Source organism: Montipora capricornis, chromosome 13 (genome assembly GCF_036669925.1).
Source record: "Montipora capricornis isolate CH-2021 chromosome 13, ASM3666992v2, whole genome shotgun sequence".
Classification (NCBI taxonomy): Eukaryota; Metazoa; Cnidaria; class Anthozoa; order Scleractinia; family Acroporidae; genus Montipora; species Montipora capricornis.
Window position 1 is genome coordinate 13,000,285 of NC_090895.1, and position 21,251 is coordinate 13,021,535.

The window sequence follows — 21,251 nt, forward strand, 5'->3', positions numbered from 1 at the left end:
TCCCGCCTGGAGGACTTATTCTCTACCCAATTTTCGTTTCTTCAAGGAACACATGTCAAACAACAAGGTTCAATAAAACATGTTTTTTAATCACAAACTTGGTGTCTTGTTTTTTACAGTAGATGAAGTTCACTAAACGAGGGTAAAGTACGTTTCCTAAGATATCTCTGATAATAGTGTTCTCGTGTAGCTCTATTAGAAGACATCCAGTCTGTAAGAGGGTAATGAGGACACCGATATTCCCACCGTACAATAAACCGACGGTCTTGCAAAGCATTCTCCACCCTGACAAAAACAGAAAACAAAAAAATGTCAGTGGCGTAACAGCATCTCCAACGTAGACAAATCATCATCCAAAATGTCCGTAAATTCGAACCTGTCCTCCTCGTCGTCGCTGTCATCGATGACGATGGCATGTGGATTCTCCGGATCCTGGTGAGGCTGCGTATCCAGATCCCAAATGGTACGCGTCATGGCGTCAAACACTTGATTCACTATACCCTCTCGTCTCTCAGAAGGGTAGTCCTGGTCCTTGCCCTCTAGATACACCTCTCTGCAGTGTGGACACGTCCACTTGTCTCTTTCAATCCACCAGCAAAACAAACAGCCTACGTGCATAGTCTGATGACAGCAACCCATCTCCACAGATAGCTCAGGGCAAAGTTTACATCCCTCGATTCCTTTGAGCAATGCATTCCTCAACTTCTCGACGAACTCGATCACCTTATTCTTGCACTTCGTCTGGAACTCCTCTTCACAACATATGACACAAGGGAAATCGGTTGTGTCCTCCACATCAAGAAACTGCCCGGTATAGGTTTAACCATACCAGCCCAACGGAGGCCTGCCTTCATTTCTACTTCTTTGTTTTCTTTTCTTTTTGTCTGCTCTTGTCGGGTCGAAATATTAAATGTGGGACCCCTACCGATCATAACGTTTACGATCACACGACTTCCATCTTCTCGTTGCGCTCTCCGCATATCTCTGGCAAACTCGATTAAAGAAAGACAACTGCCCATAGGAGTCAAGAGAAAAACAATAATATCGACCCTTCCACCTCACCTACTCTTATAGGTCTCTCTTGACCTCGTTCTCATGATGAGACCTTTCCTGAGGGGGTACCCCTTCGTCCCACTCCTCTTGGTCACATGACCTTTCGGGTTCCCTCATATAAGAAGACAAATGTAGCCTTCTGTTGTCATTCTCATTTTGTTCTTGCTAGATGTCCCTTTACGATGCCTGTTGTGACACGCTCCCAAGCCCGACGGAGCAGACGTGTCCTAGTGAGACTGACCGAGCTCTACATCGAGCACAAGGCCACCATACAAAGACGCCAGGAGGAAATAGAGGGGATGCGAGCCTGGTGGTGGAAGCAGCAGGAAGAAAAAAGAAAAGAGATGCTATAGAAGCATCACGAAAAGAACAAGTGCGTCATTTGCTTCGAGTACCATCTGACGGAGCCGCATACTTTAGAACATTTAACCTTTACGGCCATATGTCGACATCTAGGGGTCAAGCGGAACCAGAAGTACCCGTCGCTCCCCATGAGGATGTTCTGTTGCAAGCAGATGATACACGAACGCTGCCTGTATGCGTTCCTGGCGACCCACTACGGCTACAAACACCGACCTCGAAGGGAACAATGGCAGTGGCCTCACTGCAGAACAAGTCGTGGCTTCACGACATTTCCCGGACAATGTCATACCATCCTCGCCACCAAATCGGGACATCGTCCGGAGGAACTTGTTCAACAGTTAGCGACACGGCCTGCACCAGTCCTCCGACAGAAACGCCTTCCCTTGTTTTGTCCACTGACCACATTCGTATATCATGCCGTGGCTCAACCCAGCACAAAGAAACATGTGGCCATAGGTTGTTTACTTTTATGTCTCTTTTTTATTTTAGTAGTGGGTTCTGGATCCCACTACCATTTTTTGTTGTTTAGGGACGAGGCTAGGCATCAGGCCTCCTCACACGTTCCCGCTTGTAAATAGTTTCGTTTGTTTGTCGATCAAACCGTTTATGATTCGTAAAAACAAACCCATTTTGCGATCTCTCTCTTTTTCTATTCCGTCCACCATCTTGTAGTCCATGACGTCATGCCCTCCTCTTATTGGTCCTGTTGGACCCTATGACCCACTTTTGAAACGAGCGTTCTGATTGCTTGTAAATTTAATTAATTATTCATGAGGGTGCAAACCAATCCCACCACAGTATTCAGATCACATGTACACAACTGTAAACCCCAATACAAATCAACTCTCTGAAAGCTCGGGGAGGAATTGAATAGGTAGCAGGGAAAGGCTGGGGTTGATGAATTATTAAACAGTAGAATTAACTTTTGATACAAACTCCTGCTCAGCTAATTAGTATTCATTAACTTTTGATACAGATCTCTACTGATTAAAATGAATAACAAAATGGACATATTTTCATCATAGAATTTAATTTTAACAATATACAGGTTAAAACAGAACCTACACAAAAAAATGAGATGAAATATTTCTTCAAAGAATGTCGTTTTACCTCCTGTCACTTTTCTCCAGTATGTTAAACGCCTTCTCTCCTTGTACGTTTCCCAAATGGCGATTAATGCCGCAAACAAGTAGGTACAGCGTCTTAGGAGGGTAGCGTTCCCCGGTTTGCTTCGCAACTTCACAAAATGAATTTGCAGAGCCAGAAGTTTAAACTGTCGCCTATCGGCTCGCTATTGTAAACGCCCATACAGATCTCCCACTCCTATTTTATCTACTACTTAATCCCGATACAACGAGGCGGCGGCGGCCATCTTGTAGACCCTTAGCTCAGAACCGGGGGTTGCATCCGGATCTTGGGGTAGGCCGCGACGCCATCTTGATTTTGTGGACTTGGACTCCAAGCCCTTAACCAATCAGAATCCTCCATTTTCACGTGTGCACGTGATAATGGCCACCGCCATGACGACATAAAAAATTAACCAATCAGAAGCCTCTTTGTATCAGCAAACCACCATGCTTAGTTTGAGCGAAGAGATCAGGGGTGAAATTTGGAATAGTGGTGAAAGTTCACCGGACAGACGAGCCTGAAACTTTAAGTAGCTGCTACTTGTTGTATAAAGGAGAAATAAAGGTTATCTATTAATTGATACAACTAAATTTGCCAATGGAAACAATCAGCACAGTAGCGACCTGAGGTTATTTTTGCTAAAGATTCTCGAGGAATGTGAAGATATTAAGGTGAGATTTATTTGGAATACTGAATGGAGATATTTGTTTTGATTCGTACACAGACTAAATTAGAATCAGGTTTATTCACGAACATTAAAAACAACACACCTTTACGGTAAGATACTTTGGATTTCAAATAAAGTACACCAGTTGTCAATTAAGAATTGCACGAAAGCAACATTTAAAATATAACAAGTCGGCTTAAACAATCAAAGGTAAGACTTTGTGAAGGGTGTTGCATGTTTTTGTTTGTTTTATTTGGTGAGCTGAGTGTATAATTATATTGGTCTGGATCTTTCAGAATTTTTAGGAGTGGTTAATTGGTGTTTTCTTTGTAAGCAGAGTAAGGAACGGTATGGTAAATGTACACGGGTTTTCTGTATGAGCACCACTGTACACGAATAAAATTATTATTATTATTATTATTATTATTATTATTATTACTACTACATTTTTCATTCAAAGTGAGCATGGGTGAAAAGAAGTAGTAGAATTAAACTTAGGACTACCCTTACACAAGTTGCAAACTTACCCAAAGTGGTTTCCTGGCATTAAAGTATTAACATTGTTTGCAAGACAGTGAATTAAGTTTTCACAATCAACTTCAATGTCTACTAATCACATCTTTGTGCTTTCAATATTAATTCCCTCAATCAGGAGCAAATAACAGTTTCAAGTGTTCTTATTATCCACTGCTACAAAAACACTCACAGAAAGGAGCTGTTTTGTTGAAATGATAACAAAATGAAACCTTGTTTTTGCTCCTTAAATAAATGCTAACAATCTTGAAGGTCTGTAACTTCTTGATCAATACTAGCCATGGACCATAGTTAATAGAGGGGAATGGTTAGGAAGTTCGGCAAACATCAAAGGAGCAAACAAAGATGCCAAGATTTAGGTTGGAAAGTCCACGACCGTGCACAATCTTTTGTTTTGCGCTCATACACTATGCATGAATTACGTAAGCAACACGTTTCTATTGGTTGGTTCCTCCGTACGGAGCAAACAACTATTGTGTTTTGTGCACGGTCAAGGCCAGAAAAGAGAACAAAAACCTACAACAAAGAAAGGTGTCGGGTTTCATAACCATTCCCCTCTATTAACTATGCCATGGACAAAATGTTTCCAATAATTGACCTTGCATTCCTTTATGATTCTTGACAATGAAGGGTGCAATATGATATAAAACAATAACTAGGTTCCACCCATAATAACAAAATGAACGTTTTATAACTTCAGCATTTTCAACAATAACTGGGCGTATCCAATAGAAAATTAAAACCACGCAGGATAATCAGTGCAATTAAGAATTTCCATGCACACTGAAACGTTGAACAATCACTTTTGCAAATTTAACGTGACAATTGTAAATTCTGTTTATAGTAATGATATGTATTGGCAGTTAAAATTTCAGATACAATAAAACAACTTAGTGATTGTCGATAAAAGGGAAGCTTACTATGTATAATGAACAGTAAACTTTGCTTGTAACCCTTTCGGATTGCATCATTTGTTTACCTCCAGGGGTAAACGTCTGGCTGGTCTTTCATAGACCTTGTTCTCCCACTTCCCGTACCGCACAATTAGCTCCGCACCGAAGAATGCCAAGACCGATTAAAATGGTCTTCGACGACATATTTTTAATCAAGAAAGGTTACGTTTATAGAAACGTTGGCCGTGTAGCACTTATATTTTAAACAGAGTTAACTGAATAGAGTGTAACACCTTACACTCTATTCAGTTAACCATATTTTTAATCAAGTCGCGCCGCTTCGCTTGCCTTGCAGCAGTTACGCGACAGCCGCTTGACATTTCATGACCTATGACTCAACCGTCGTGAAAGGGCTTACAATTTCACCGGAAGTAAGCCTGTGTTTCAGCCCAAGCGCGAATTTTTGTTTGCTTGATTGCTAACGCAAGTCAGATATCACTTGGGTTCTTGTTTTTTAAAGTACTGTAACGTAGTAGCGCTTTGCATTTCTCTCCCTCTTCCCGCCCTCTTAGAACTCCCACATCCCGCACCTTCCTCTCCCGCATCCCGCACTTTCCTCTCTTGACTCCTGTACCCCTCCCGCCCCCCTGTCCCCCTCCACTTTTGTCCTCCGCCATTTTAGTCCAGCATATGAAAGTCTACCCGAACGCTTGAGCCTCCGATCCAATAGAAAACCAGTACCTGGTCAGCGATCAACTTAAAAGAAAAAACAGCTGACCTCGATGAGCATTAAACTTGAGCCAGCGATATGGTCACGTGATACTGGTCAATGGATACCTTGACAGGTGTCAATTGACCATATCATGGAAGTCCAATATCAAAGATATATGCTGTAAACTGGTGTGATGCTGGTCATATTGGCATACATGGTTAGATGGAGTACGTACGGACATATGGGCGTATGGACGGTCGATGACGTCATAACTAAAACCAATATTTCTCGCATCGATGGGTTACCATATTTTCTTAACTATGGTGTTCCGCGCGCGCGCCTTCGGCTTCTAAGTCTTTTCGTGTTGCTTTCCCCGCTAGGGAATTTTCAAAAAAGTGTAATTTTTGACTACGAAAAGGAAAAACAACCAGAATAATCATTGAAACATCAGCTCATTTCCACGAAACGTATATGTAGACATTGTTTCCCAGATATTCTATGCAACTTTACACAACTTTCGGTAGATAATTGTATACTGGAAATACTACCTTTTAAATTTAATATTTTATTTGACGACATGTATTAGCATCTAAAGTTATTTTTTGTTAACTATTGTATCCCATAAAGAAGATAATCTCTTTAAGATTTTCATTGCCAAATTCCCCTAGAAATTTGAATATTCTGAAGCTGGTTAAAATAGAAGGCTACTGGACAAGTCAGGCAGATATTGAGGTCACCAGGCAACACTGCTGAAAGCTATTTACTATAGCAAAGACCGTTGTGAATTTTTTCATGTTTCGCGCGTCGATGGGAAACATTTAGAAACTGCCTTCGAAAATAAGTAGCGGTCTTTAGTCTTCTTAGCAACTAATCAATGTTTTATGTTCCTAACATTTAACTTGTTTCATGTTGTCGCACGCCCGTCAGAATGGATACTGCAGGCTTATACATGTCGTGAGGAAAAATACTCTCATAAAGAACGCTAAAACGGACCATTCACAATTCTTGTAAGAATGGTTCAATTTTATTGATCGAACGCGACCAAAGCTGTCAAAATGTCAAACCATCAAAGTTGAGAAACCATCAAATGCAAGTTCAAAGAAAGCTAATAAACGAGTGCAAGTAGTTTTTAGTCTAAAGTCGGGATCGAAAAACAAATTGTTAGTAAAATCCGGCCGACTTTTCGATCATGAATTCCTGAACAATTGAAAAACAAGTTGCTTTAAGTGTGTGGCTGGTCTGGCTCGTAAACAAACTCTTGCTGCGTTCAGACCGTTCGTTGTGCTGTATGAATGAACTACAGTCGAATTTATGGGAAGAAGATCCTTAAAACAGATCACAGGCGAGGCTTCTTTATTTGTTTTACACTGTATAATAGTGAATTGTTTAATTTCATTAATAATACGTATTCGTCTAAAATTTTCGCAAAAATTTAATTTCCAAATCGTACGAATGGCGTCAGCCGGGCTTCTGTACTCTCATAAAGCACGCTGTTTTAACCATTCAGAGTGCGCGTTATATCGAAACTTTATTATAATATAACGTAGAAGCCTACATACCAACACAGGTTACTCTTCAGCAACGTAAAAAAGCATTATGTTGCGGCCGCGCTTCCGCGCGCTTTTACTTTTTTTGCTTATACTTACGCATGCGTCGTTAATGATGACCAGGCTTTGAATAGTTACCGTTATCGTCGCAGCTAAGATAACAGTTGACGCGGAGAATTATAGGTTTTCGGAGGATATGTTTCAGTGACTGCAGACAAGTAACTTGAATTACAAGTAAGACAAGTAATATTGACTTTTTCTGACATGGAGGCCTTTTTTTTCTCTTGAAGGCGAAGCTTAAAGGAGCTAGGTCATGCTATTTTAGGTAAATTTGTTTAATTTTGTTAATTATGAGCTCCAACCGTCAAATTGGCAGAGCAAGAGTCTTTCATTTGCAAAATCACGGCCACATAACCAGTGAGAATGATTTTCCAGCTGTGTAAATGACATTTTGATATAGACTGATATAAATTTGAAAAAAGGTGGGCCGACGTTTTTCAAATTTACCCAAATTCAATTCATTTAAATCCTCTCCAGTTTTGTCCATCCATGTCCCTTCTTGGCTTCCCTGTGTTTTGTTAGAGTTCTTCTATAGTTTTGAACAGTTATTTTGATATTTTAGTCAATTCTATGACCATTCAATCAGTGCTGAAATTGCCTAAAATTGCCCTAGCCCCTTTAATCTCTATGCAATTAATTAGTATATACTCACTCACTAATCTTTATGTTTTAAGCAATCTGATTGGCTCTCTATCTCGGAGTAATTGAGCATTATTCACTCCCTACGGAGTTCGGAGAAAACAAAATGGCCGGCTTAAACTCGTCAGCATTTCTGAATCGGAAATATTGAGAATACAAGATGATGCTGTGCTACAGAATACAAAGAGGGTCACAAAATTTAGCCTGAAAGTTTTTAAAGGTAAGAGAAGAGCTCATGCTTTTGCCAACCAGTGTTTGACTTCGTTTTAGCAGATAATTATTGCTGAAAATTAAACCATCTTCACGCCAGCAATTTGTTTCACTCGGAATAATTATATTTTGTAGGGCTGGTCGCCCAGCAAAACGAATTTGTTACTGAAATCGAGAAATTTAAAAAATGTTTTAATAAGAAAGTTCTACATGGCTGCAAGGAAACAAGACGGGTCATTCTGCATCAAACTAACACTCACCTCAAATAGAGCCGTAATTTCTTGTGGATCCTTTACGAACTGCACTTTCAACTTCCATTTCATATGAACCTCTAAAACTTTGATGGAACGGTGAAAATGTTTTCACAAGCAGACTTTTGATTTAGATTGCTGATTTAAACGGTGTTAAATTACCATTTTGCTGTTTGTGACGAGGATTTTAACGGAAGTTATTTACATTTGTCATGTTTGAAGCTTCCGTAAACACTTACGCGCATGCTTTGTGCCTCTTGCACGTTTTTTACGCGTGAATTGAGATGTCAATTAAAGCGGCTTTGAATTTTTTTCTTCTGCAATTGTTGTTGAGATCACTTCGTGAGTGTATACTAAAACAATTCTTCTTTTCAATCTCGGTGAATAATTGTTAAATATTTACGTGGGATACGATGATTGATTACTCTAGCGCAGACTATTTACCATTTTCAAATGGTGCCCAAAATAGCACCCATATCAGATCATCATCTATCACCTCAGCAGGTTAGAATTTTCTAAAAGGGACGCCTTTCTGGGTTTTCGCGATTTTTCTATTAGCCCCTTTACCAATCAGCATGACTCTAGTTCTTGAAAAGCGCTTCATTTTCTTGTCTGCATGTTGCCCTGCAAGGGATATTTAATATTATTAAATTCTCAACCTCGGATAATTTCTCGTGCTCTGATTGGTTCACTCAATCTCGATTATGGTATATGATATTGGTAAATGATTGCGCTTTGCGATGCTAAGCTAAAAATTTTTTTTCGCCGGAAAACGAAATTTCTCTTGGTATAAAGGAAAAAAAACGTTTTTGTGGAAAGTTTGAATCAATTCCGAGGCTTAGAAGTACGCGAAAAGGTAATAAACGTGTTTGGGATGATCGTGCGTATGTCTGACCACCAGGTATTATACAACAACGCCTCTCCATCAAGTTTTTTCGATTTCGCTTGGATTTTCTCCCTTTTTCTGCTCGTATTTCGTACTTCCAAACTTTTGGAGTTTAAGGAATTTAATAAAACAATTATTCCATTCGCGCTTGTTGGATATGAGACTGGTTATAGCCAACTCGGCGCTACGCGTTTCGTTGCCTAATTACCATCTCATATCCAACGCGCGCTCATGTTGTGATGGTTAATTATCTCTGCGGTCTAGGTTTGCGCCTAACGGGCAAATCTTGAAGACTACACCAGAATCAATCGTCTCGGTAAGATTAACATTGAAAGTGAATGATTTGCAAAGCATATACCGACCGCATGGTATCTTGTTTTCTACTTTCTTACCTGCTTTAAAGTGATTTAAAACGGATATACAGAAACAAAGCAGTGAAGCATTTATCTTGGAATGGTTTAAAAGACAATCTCAGTTGGCAACAAACATGAAAACCCTTAACAAACAGATTTGAAATCGTGTCTCCTTAGCATAATTGAAACATCAGCTCATTTCCACGAAACGTATATGCACACATTGTTTCCTAGATCTATACAACTTAACACAAATCTCGGTAGATAATTGTATACTGGAAACACTACTGTTTCGTGCAACTTGTCTCGCAATGTTTTGGCGACATTGTGGCAGGACAAGTTGCACGAAACATTTCACATTGTAATATACCCTGCAACGCCCAAAATCGTTGCACGAAAAGTAGAACTTAATTCTACTTTCGGCAACGGCTCTTGCAACTTGTCTCGCAACGATTTTGACCGTTTTTTTTTTTTTTTCTTAATATACCAGTGAACAGAAATAGAGTGTACAGTAAATTACAGGTATATGGCAGCTAAATATAACATGTCTGAAAAGTGCATTGATATCTTATATTACGGTAAGGCGGAACTGTTACAAGTATATTTACTTAAACGTATATCTATTTGTTTGATTGTCGCTCAATGTGGAGGGGAAAAGGGATACTGCGAGACTAACTTTTCTGTCTTACTTTACTTTAAAAGTTCTGTGAAAGGATCCCATTTCTTATTCTCCTTGGTGTAGGTGTACGATTCGATCCTATATTGAAAAGACAGTAGGGGAAGAAAACCTTTAATGTTTGGAGGGGTTTCCCTCATTTTACAGCACCAAATGAAGAACTTGGCAATTAGGAAACAGAAATTGATTAAAACATTATGACGTGAAGAGCTTTCTGGTTTCAATCCTAATGAGACAGTCATACTCTTTTGGTAAATATCTGGTATGATGGCTTTCTCTTTCAACCACAGTAATAAATCATCCCAAAAACAAGACGACTTTTTACAATTCCAAAAGAGATGACAAAGGTTTTCAGGGAAATCTCCGCAAAAGGTACAGTTAGAATTATTTTTAAGGCCAATTTTTGTCAAAAAACAATTCGTCGGTAATATTCTATGTAAGAACCTATAATGAAAGTTAGATAATTTAGTGCTCTTGGTGCAGCGAAAAGCTATTTTATAGGCGTTTCTCCAGTCAGGTTTATGGCAATTTTCAGATTCACAGTTTGCGTCCCATTTTATTTGGCTTTTTTCAGGGTTATTAGCTTTCATAGATATGAGCTTTTTATAAACCAGTTTGTTGGCCTTTCGTCAACGATTATGACCGTTGCAGGGTATGTTACACTGTGAAATGTTTCGTTCAATTTGTCCCACCACAATGTCGCCAAAACATTGCGAGACAAGTTCACGAAACATTTCACAGTGTAACAGCGCCTTACATTCAATATTTTATTTGGCGACATGTCTTAGCATCTATTTTTTTTGTTAAATTTTGTGTCCCATAAGATAACTCTACAATTTTCATTACCAAAATCGTCCAGAAAATTGAATCTCCTGAAGCTGGTTAAAATAGATATCTACTCTTGCCTCATGAATACGCAAGTGCTCATTTTTACGGGTATTTCAATATCTGGTGGACAAGCCAGGCAGATGTTGAGGTCAGCAAGCAACACTGCTGAAGCTATTTCTTATAGCAAAGACCGTTGTAAATTTTTACATGTCTCGCACGTCGGTGGGAAACACTTAGAAGCTGCCTTCGAAAATGAATAGCGGTCTTTAGTCTTCTTAGCAACTAACCAGTGTTTTATGTTCGTAACATTCAACTTGTTTCATGTTGTCGCACATCAGTCAAAATGGATACTGCAGGCTTCTACTTTTTACGCCTCAGAGTACAGTGTAATATTTAAGTTCAGCATCAAGCGTACGTTAAAATATGGTTCAATCTTCATGGTAAAAGACTCGGCTTAATGGTTACTATTTTTCACTACAAAAAGATGTGTATCAATTATAAAAAACCTCAATCTTCATGCTAAAAGACTCGGCTTAATGGTTATTATTTATTTATCACTGCGAAAAGATGTATATCAATTATAAAAAACCTCGAAACGGTCACACGGTTAATTTTTTGTATAGTCAAAAATATGTCAGCAAGAAAACTGGGCTTGTTGAGATCTCAAGGGAAAAACTCTCTTAGCAAAAAAATACAACAGAAATGACGTAGTGGCAAGGGATTTCAGTGGCCTCAAACGATTACAATACAATACATACTTAATTGACCGCTCTCCACAGGGGCTTTTCAGGGCCAATGAAACACAACGAAACGACAGAACAGAACAACAACAACTGTTAAGAATCCCAACTGGCTGGAGGCAAACCAGTTGGCTATTTACAAGTGCGGCTGGGAAGTTGAACCAGGGACTACCAGGATCAAATTCAACGAGTGGTCAGAGCGGGTCTTGAACCCGGGATCTCCGGATCTCAAGGTAAGCGCCCTAACCACTGGGCCACACTACCTCCTACTACTACCGGCTAAGTATTATTGAAGGGTATGTGCCATGTTTTCAGCAAGAACTGATCCGTCAAGTAATTGATCCGTCATAAATCGAATTGAGCCGCAATATTTAACCTTTAACGGTTAAATGCATGAAGTGATACATTTTTAAGCCAAGTTTCTTGCAGAACCTTGTTTGAAAGATGCGTCATATTCATCAATTTGCTATCTGCATAAATATCGACAAATTATATTTTTTCAAGACCTAAGGTAGGATTTAAGGTGTGTGATTTTGAAACGCTAAACAAGAAATTTTACAATTAAGAGGCTAAGTATTTTTAATAATTGCCACAATTTTAGTTTAACTATGTTGCGAACGATATTTTTATTCGCATGCCTGCGTGCGCGGCAACCACAAACACGAATCACAATAATTAGAGGTCTAGCGCGATTAGTTATCATTTTCGCGAAACAAAGGAGTTCTACCGCTCGTCATTCTAAGGAAAACTTATAGACCTTCAAAGGAACTCTGGAGTAACCTTAAAATCAAACATGTCTCTTTTTAAAGCGTTGATAGTACAAATAAACTGTCAAATCGCCCTCACAGTGGCCTCACTCATCAAGAAGGATAAATTGGTTGTGATACCCTCGAGGCTGAGCCTGAACTTCTTCATTTGTTGAGTGATTGCGTGATATCCAAGTGCGAATCGCAAGTGGTCAATAAAAGCTGGGACAGCACCCGCAGGGTATCCGGCTATGATTGTGCGTTCAGTTTATTATTCTCATATGCAGTGTAAAATTTTTACACTTGGGATCATTATGACTTGTTGGATTGGTGGTACGCAAAAATATTTTAAAGTCTTTCGATCTGATATTTCACATTAACATTCTTCTGTGTCTTGTTTTAGGCTATGATGACGGTTTCTTTGAAAGTTCCATTGATTCTTCTCATTGCAATTTCAAGCATTGTCATTCAGAACCAGCTTGCATACGGTGAAGGGAACTCGTCCCAACAAGATGAAGACATGCAGAAATTATCTCTGACCATCGCCTGGATTTCAAAGCCTCCATATGTAACACCACCCACCAATGAATCATTGGACGATGAAGCTCAAGGCATGATAAGAGATGCTGTGCTTAGACACGTAACGATAGAATGTGGCTACTATTGGAAAAAACAATACGAAGTAAAAACACTGGCAATGGAATACGAATTTGAGATGCTTGAGCTTCTGAGGCAAAATAAAGTTCACATTGCTAGTCCAGTTTTTGAAGATCCATCCAACCGGCGCTATGATGAATTTCCATTTTTTAAACTCGATGATTATCCCGGGACAGAGTATATCACAACAGAAGATGATACGAGCACACTTAGTGTTGTCTTAGAGTCCGTTCTCAAGGCTTGGCCATTGCTTGCTGTTACTATGGTGCTAACGGCAATTGCTGGTATCATCATGTGGGCCTTGGTGGGTATATAGTTATTTGTACATAGGTGGTACAAGGAGTGTATCTGCATGAAGTAGCTGTGGCAATACGAATGTTGTCGAACCAAATCAAACAATATTTATGCTTGCAAGAAGGTTCACAAAACGTCTTTGAAATAAAACGAAAGGGAAACAACCAATAAAGAGCCCCATATTATTGAACACATCCTTAGGCTCCTGTTACAGGCTGTCGCAAAACGCTATCCTTTACATACGGTAGTTTATTGAAAATTCAGTAGAGTCAAGTCACAAATTAAGAATTTATCTTTGAAGAAAACTACCACATAAAGTTGTTTTGCTGTTACATACATACATACATACATACATACATACATACATACGTTTATTGTAACTCCCAAATTGGGCGTTTTGTTGTTGTTATAATTGTATTTTTTGTGTTTATTTCCGGAAGAAATCAGATAACTATTCAATTTTCCAGTGAACGTGGTCTGTAGACATTATATCTCTCAAATAATGCGCTTAGTGTGATCATAACAAAGTTAAACAAAACTGGTGTCCCGCAATGGAGATGAATTTTGCTCTGCATGAAACTTGGAATTCTTAATTTACTTAGGAGCTAGCGGGCGAGTGAATGTGCTGAAAATGCCAAAAGAAAGCATTGATGTGCAGATTACGTCGAAATACGGTACCATCTAGCTGAATTCTTAACTCCGAATTATTGCCCGTCCTTCTTCTGTAGTAAGGAGTTTATAAGGTAAATAGCAAAATTTCTATTATGAAATATTTTTGGACAGGACACGTACTGGAACAGTGAAGAGTTTCCTCGCTCATTCATCAAAGGATCATGGGATGGATTTTGGTGGTCATTCATTTCCATGACAACTGTAGGGTAGGAAGGCCTTTTTTTATTCAAATACGTAGGTTAGATGGTGCTCATTGTCCCATCGCAAGAGAGGATAAAAGAAGAGAACACATGCATCAGACATGGGCCTCTTCCAATGATAATCTTTGTCAATCTAAATGTAGCCCGTGTGGTCATGATGCGCGGCTATCTTAAGGACGACACCTGATTGATTATCGTTGGCTGAAGGACCATGGTCACGAGACCAAAAATCTTTCACAGCATAGCGCGAAGCTTAAAATAGATCGGAAAAACTGTTATGGGGCATGGGGATGTGTTTTATCCCTTCGTCCTCTCTTGCCTATCAGATAAGATAATCTTATAGCTTGTTTACATGTTTTCGGATGCCCAGTGGGCTATTCATATTGTGAGTACATCGACAATCACACAGTGAGTTTTCCCAGGGCAATTTAAGGCTGAAAAAGAGGTCTGTGATTCTGGAGAATATGTGATTAGACGAAAACCAACATTTAGCAATTATGACATACAAGAGTCTTAGGACCAGAACATTATTATTTTTAATTTACATGAACGATTTGCCCAATTATCTCTCAGTTGCTTCCTCGAAAATGTTCGCGGACGATACTAATATTACTGTAGCAGCACACTCATTGGCTGAACTTGAAAATAAATTTAACCTAGACCTTGAGAACCTCAATCGCTAGCTTGTAGCAAACAGATTAAGTTTAAGTGTCGCAAAGACTGAATTCATGGTCATTGGCTCTCATCAACGGATTCGCCCCTCTGGAAACGAATAAATTAACGTAGAAATTAACGGAAAATAAATCACGAGAATCCACAAGGTGAAACCTTTAGGTTTATTAATTGACGAGAAGATCATGTAGATGGAGTACATCGACAATCACACAGTGAGTTTTCCCAGGGCAATTTAAGGCTGAAAAAGAGGTCTGTGATTCTGGAGAATATGTGATTAGACGAAAACCAACATTTAGCAATTATGACATACAAGAGTCTTAGGACCAGAACATTATTATTTTTAATTTACATGAACGATTTGCCCAATTATCTCTCAGTTGCTTCCTCGAAAATGTTCGCGGACGATACTAATATTACTGTAGCAGCACACTCATTGGCTGAACTTGAAAATAAATTTAACCTAGACCTTGAGAACCTCAATCGCTAGCTTGTAGCAAACAGATTAAGTTTAAGTGTCGCAAAGACTGAATTCATGGTCATTGGCTCTCATCAACGGATTCGCCCCTCTGGAAACGAATAAATTAACGTAGAAATTAACGGAAAATAAATCACGAGAATCCACAAGGTTAAACCTTTAGGTTTATTAATTGACGAGAAGATCATGTAGATGGAGTAGTTAAGAAAATATCGAAGGCTATTGGAGCTCTCAAACGAGTAAGACCATTTATATCAGTAAAGACCGCTCTCCAAATCTATCACGCGCTTATTCGGCCCCATTTTGATTACTGTAGTTCTGTTTGGGACGAATGCAACGTTACTCTGTGCGATAAACTGCAAAAATTACAGAACAGGGCGGCTAGGGTTATCACAAAGAGTAGCTACGACGCGTGTGCTAACCATCTTCTTACCTCACTCCGTCAAGACAATCTCGCTATGCGTCGGAAAAAGCTTAAAGTCATCCTAATGTTTACAATATTTAATGGTCTTGCTCCGGATTATCTACGGGGCCTGTTTTCAATTCGTACCACAAAATATAATATCAGGAATTTAGAAATGAAGCTTAATTGGCCCAAACCAAACACCAACTATCTCAAAAAAAGTTTTAGCTACAGTGCGGCCTCACAATGGAACAACTTACCCAACAATTTACTTACGACCGAATCAGTTAGATCTTAAAAAAAAAAAAAAAAGAATCGATTTTATGAAAATGAGGGTTAGGCTCCCACACGGCAACCTTGTAAAACAGTATTTTTATCATTATAGTGGTCACTGAATTTTATTGTACTATAGCTATTGTATTCTTACTAAAGTTTTTGCAGTGTTTAAATAATGCATGTATGTATGTATGTAACTGGCACGACTCCGACTCCAAGTGAAGGGTCAGGTGACAATGAGATCTTTACTGCTTTTCTCTGTACGATCAAAAATACAATTGTATTGAATATTTGTCAGTTTGATATTGTGATAAAATTCCACGATTAGTTAACTTAAACCAACCAACTAATCAAATGAAATATCTCTTATGTTTGCACACTCGATAAACGAACTACTACTTTTGTCGTTATTTTAGTTACGGCGACAAGTCACCAAAGTCGGTAGTTGCTCGAATTTTCTCAATTATCTGGATCACGTTGGGCCTTATTACCATGGCAGTATTCACAGCTAATGTAACGTCAGCATTAACAGCTTCCTCATTGAAACTTACCCCAAGCAGTCTCAGTGGAGCGAAGGTTGGTTTCATAACATCGGTTGTTTCAAGAAGTTCTTATATTCAGTGTTTTTTTAATAATTAAGCTCTGTCGTGTGTTTGAATCCTGTTCCAGCCTGGATTTGTTGTAGTTTTCCTTTCAACCCGTCTCAGTGATGATTATTCCTCCTTAGACTCAATACAACCACTGTGTCTAGAAATGTAGGGAATCGCAAAAAATAACGACCAAGTGTTGCAAGTATAACGAAAATAACAAAAAAATAGGGTAAATAACTAATCTAGCGAACTTCACGTTCTTTGCACTATTTGTGCTATTTCCCGTTATACCTTTGGGGTCCCGTTCCTTCAAGTCATCCAAGGGATTGTTATCTTTGTCCCTCTGGCTTCCTTGATTACTGAGTTGCCATAGGCAATCCGGTCAGAAAAGGAGTTAAATTTCTCCGTTTTATTATTTTTTAATCTTTTTTCCGTGACGAAAAGATGGAAAAGCTGCGCAATAGGTCTTTCCTGTCACTACCCTACTAAGTATTGTCATTGTGCGTAAAGCCTTCTGCGCGTATTTTTGTTAGGATTCAGGGGGTAGTAGAATTGCGTAGATTTTATCCGGTGGACACAGTAGAATATTCAATTAACCTGCAATGGCTGAAGACTTGCGGCAGTGCAGTCTATTACCTATACAATATTCGTCATATTAGAAAATTAACTCGAGAATGCACTGAGAAACTGATTCATGCTTTTGTAACCAGTTTAAGTGACTTAAGTAATAGTCTGTTATTTGGAGTGCCGGATTAGCAAATATGGAAGTTACAGTGTCAAGTCTATGACCTTATACACAAGAACTGATTCTTTAATTTTATTCAATATGCTTTCGGTTATGTTTCTGTAGCGATAATTTGATTAATTTGTAATTTCAGTTTTTTGTTGAACCGCTCATTGTTTCTTTGTGATAGAAGTAAGTAATAATACTGGAGCAGGTTTTTTTTTCTGGGAGTTAGGAGCACGCGTTTTTTGTAGCAGGAGTTTTTATCTATATTTTTTTGGAGTTTCAACACTTGACTTATGTCAAATGTAAGCTCCCATTTTTTTATTTCTCTTAAGTTTTCGATTTATAGATTTTGTCATTCCTTTGTAGCTTATTTTTAATTTAGACTATCTATCTTTGTTCCCTTATTTTTTACCGAATTGGATTAGAGAGCGGCTGAACACCACTGATTTTAAAAACTGAGTAAAGCTGCAATCGGGTATAAGTGTGGTTGAACTAGCGAACTCCGGACTGGAAACTCGACATACAGCGTGTTATAAATGCTAGCGCTTGGTTACGGTAGTCTTTTGCACTCCGAAGTTCTGTCACATCACACCTTTGCTTCAAGAATTGCACTGGCTACCTGTGAGGGCCCGCATTGAATATAAAATATTTTTACTTACGTTTACTGAGATCATTCATGGACTGGCTCCTAAATACTTATCAGAACTAGTTATTGTGCAACAAGTCGCATGATCAAGCCATAGTAAGTTTGAGGCGCAATAATAATAGTATATCTTTAGCAAGGACGAGTAGTAAGATAAAGAGAACCATGGGTGGCAGAGCCTTCCAAATTACTGTACCCTCATCGTGGAACGCGCTACCAATGATCATTCTTAAAGACTTTATTCAGGGGCCGCCGAGAGGGAGGCGCTGGGGTGGGGGCTATTTTTTTCCTACGGGTTGTTTTCTCCCAAACCCCTCTCTTCCTTCCCTTCACACTTCGGTGATCCATACAAAACCTGTTATTTAGACGTTTTTGTTTCGGAAAGTATACAACGTATTGTAATTTGACGTTACACTATCAAGCTTAGTAATATTTAGATTTTATTGGACTGCTATTTTAAACTAATAATGATCACAAGCTCCAATATCACAACTTGTAAAGTTACAAAACAAAGCTGTAAGAATTATTGATATTGTATGCTTATTAATTTGATCACATTACTCCCCATTACGAAAGCCTTGCACTTATTAAGCTTCCTGACATTGTTAAATTAAATGCATACCAACTATTTTATGATCAAATTGTTGATGAAAAATCGTCCATTTTTCATTTCGTCCATTTTGCATCTGAGCAGCGTAAATACGCCACCAGAAGTACATCCCAACATCAGTTAAATCCTACATCATTTAGAATAAACATTAGCAAATTCTACCAGCAATTATTGGTTGCTACTACTGGAATGGTATTCCTCTACATATTGGTGGGAAGCCTACAAAAAAAGCTTTTCAAAAGAGCACTATACACGTATTATCTTGCTCAGTACTAATTAATGCTCAACAGACCGTGTAACTTCCATTTAACCTTAATCTGTTATAGTTTATTTGTTTCCCCGCTCATATTTATTCTTTCTGTTTTATATCATAGAAAAAAAATGTAATTTTACTTTATTCAAGGGCATATAATTAGCCTACTATATAATAATAATAATAATAATGCTAATACTACTACTACTACTACTACTACTCATAATAATAATAATAATAATAATAATAATAATAATAATAATAATAAGCCGTCATTAATATAATGTCATTTGGTTTAGCCGTCATTAGTATAATTTGATTGTATGATTTTAATATCTCTGCATCATGGAATTCGTAATTTTATAGAATTTTGAATTTTTTTATTATCAATCATTTCTATTCCTTATAATAATAATAATAATAATAATAATAATAATAATAATAATAATAATAATAATAATATTACTTTTATTATCCTTGTGATTGTTTCAAAGTCTCAATAAATTTTTCATCCTTGTAGTCAAACCCAAGCAGGGCAGGGTCTTTTCAAGTGACGAAAACTGTAAATTCTCTTGGTTAGCTACCACTTTACATTTCTATTAGGTTGGAGTTCTAGACAATGGAACAGAATTCGAGCACGCACTGGATGAAGGTGCCCATCCTGAAGGTACACTTGTAATCTAAAGAAGTCAGTTTACATTTTTTTCCAGAAGTTTCAGGTCAACCTTTTTTTCTTTTTAAAAATTCTTATGCTAGTGAGAAAATGTCTTTTAACTTGCTTTTAGTTTTATTCAATCTGAGTGACATACGTCTGTTTTAGTGGCTACTTAGGGCTAAGAGTAACAAATTGTGAACGAACCCCAAATGGTTGGATGCAGATGAGTGAAGGACTTGCATCTGGGAACTCCGAAAGTCTGGCACCCCTCAATCGGCTACGCTGTATCCGGTCAACTTCAATTTGTTCACGTGAATTTGGTATTCAGATAACTTTACTTTGAGCTAGGATGACTTGCACTCAGATGGTCAAAACGTCCGTTAATGTCACCAACAACAACCTTTCTCAGACTACTCTTAGCCCGCGTAGATGGAGGTTCTGTTGTTGCGGAGCGCGAGAGATTTCGAGCGGCACGAGAAAGCTGGGAAGGGGGAAACGCCCCAGCCTTTTCTCTCGCGTTCCGCAACAACAGAACGACCAGCTACACAGGGAAGACTACTCACAACCGGACGATCTTACCTCATCAAGTTTTGATGAAGATTTGTTAACAATCAATACACTGAAAGGAAATTAAAGTGGGGAATGTAATCATTACTTGTATGCTCTTACTTAGTATACAAGAAGATCGAGGAGATGATTGAAGCTCTGATTTCCAAGAAAATTGACGGAATGTTATTAAATAGCTACACTGCGTCGTATTATCAAGCAAGGGACAAATTCAAATCACTCATCATAGTCACAAAGTTTGGATTACGCAGAGATGTCGGACTCCTGTTCTCCAGTGATCGAGGAGAACTTGCAGCATGCTTGGATTTTCATCGGTCTAATATTTGGAGACTAGTACAAACTATAACATCCACATATAAAGTAAGTAATTTAGGTGACAAGGTGTTTTAATAAGTCTTAAAACAATACCAATCTGCTAATAGAACTGTACAATAGATTTTTTTCCCTATCCTAAAATGCAATACGTTTTGGAGGGTTCTTTACATAAAAACAATACACTTCAGTTATTTTCTCTTGCTTCAGTGAACTGGATATCCATTGTTTTAATGCAAATTGCCCCCCCCCAAAAAAAAAAAAAAAAAAAAAAACCAAAAAAAAAAGAACCAAAAAAAAACAAAACAAAACAAAACAAAACAAAAACAAAACCAAAAACAAAACCAAAAGCAAACAAAAAAACAACACACAAAAAAAGAGAACTGTATTATGGGATTTGTGAAATTCAGAAATTGTCTTTGAATTCTAATCAGCAGTGATTTAGATAAACATATACAAGCAAAAACAAGCGATGAAAGAGTCCGACGTTTCGGCGACATCTTGGCGCCATTGTCAAGGGCTACTAAATTAAATATGCGATTTCAAGAGTAACTAAGAGTCCAGAGTCATTAATTTGCACTCGTTAGACAAAGACCTTAGCGCGAATTGAGTCTGATTGTACCTTCAAACACGGTCGTCAATGTTTAATGAGTAAAGTAAGACCATGACGAAGACAGGCGATCTGCCCGATCGAGCATAGTTGTCACTAGGCCACGCGTGTACCAATTGTCGACATGACTGTGGTAATGGAGGAGCAGACCACTATTCGTTGGCTTCACAAACACTTTAGTTTCTATACGGGATCTAAAGCTACGACAGAAAACACTACTCGGGTATACCCTTTAAAGACCAGGAGTCTGCTAATATCGTGAAGAAGACGCAGTTAAGAGATCTCAGTGTGAAACTTCAGACTACTGTCCAGCCAGTTTTTACGAGTTGCAAGATTGCCCAGG

At 38.4% G+C, this 21,251-nt stretch overlaps 1 protein-coding gene across 1 annotated transcript in view; it reads left to right on the forward strand.

Annotated features, from left to right (window-relative positions):
• Positions 1 to 9,237: 9,237 nt before the first annotated feature.
• Positions 9,238 to 21,251, forward strand: part of LOC138028984 (uncharacterized) — a 17,471-nt gene continuing 5,457 nt past the window's right edge. Inside the window, exons 1-6 of the mRNA XM_068876640.1 lie at positions 9,238 to 9,259; positions 12,690 to 13,247; positions 14,021 to 14,115; positions 16,355 to 16,514; positions 19,368 to 19,431; positions 20,093 to 20,346. Coding sequence (XP_068732741.1) covers positions 12,693 to 13,247; positions 14,021 to 14,115; positions 16,355 to 16,514; positions 19,368 to 19,431; positions 20,093 to 20,346 — 1,128 coding nt within the window. The 5' untranslated portion in view covers positions 9,238 to 9,259; positions 12,690 to 12,692. The remainder of the gene's footprint in view (positions 9,260 to 12,689; positions 13,248 to 14,020; positions 14,116 to 16,354; positions 16,515 to 19,367; positions 19,432 to 20,092; positions 20,347 to 21,251) is intronic.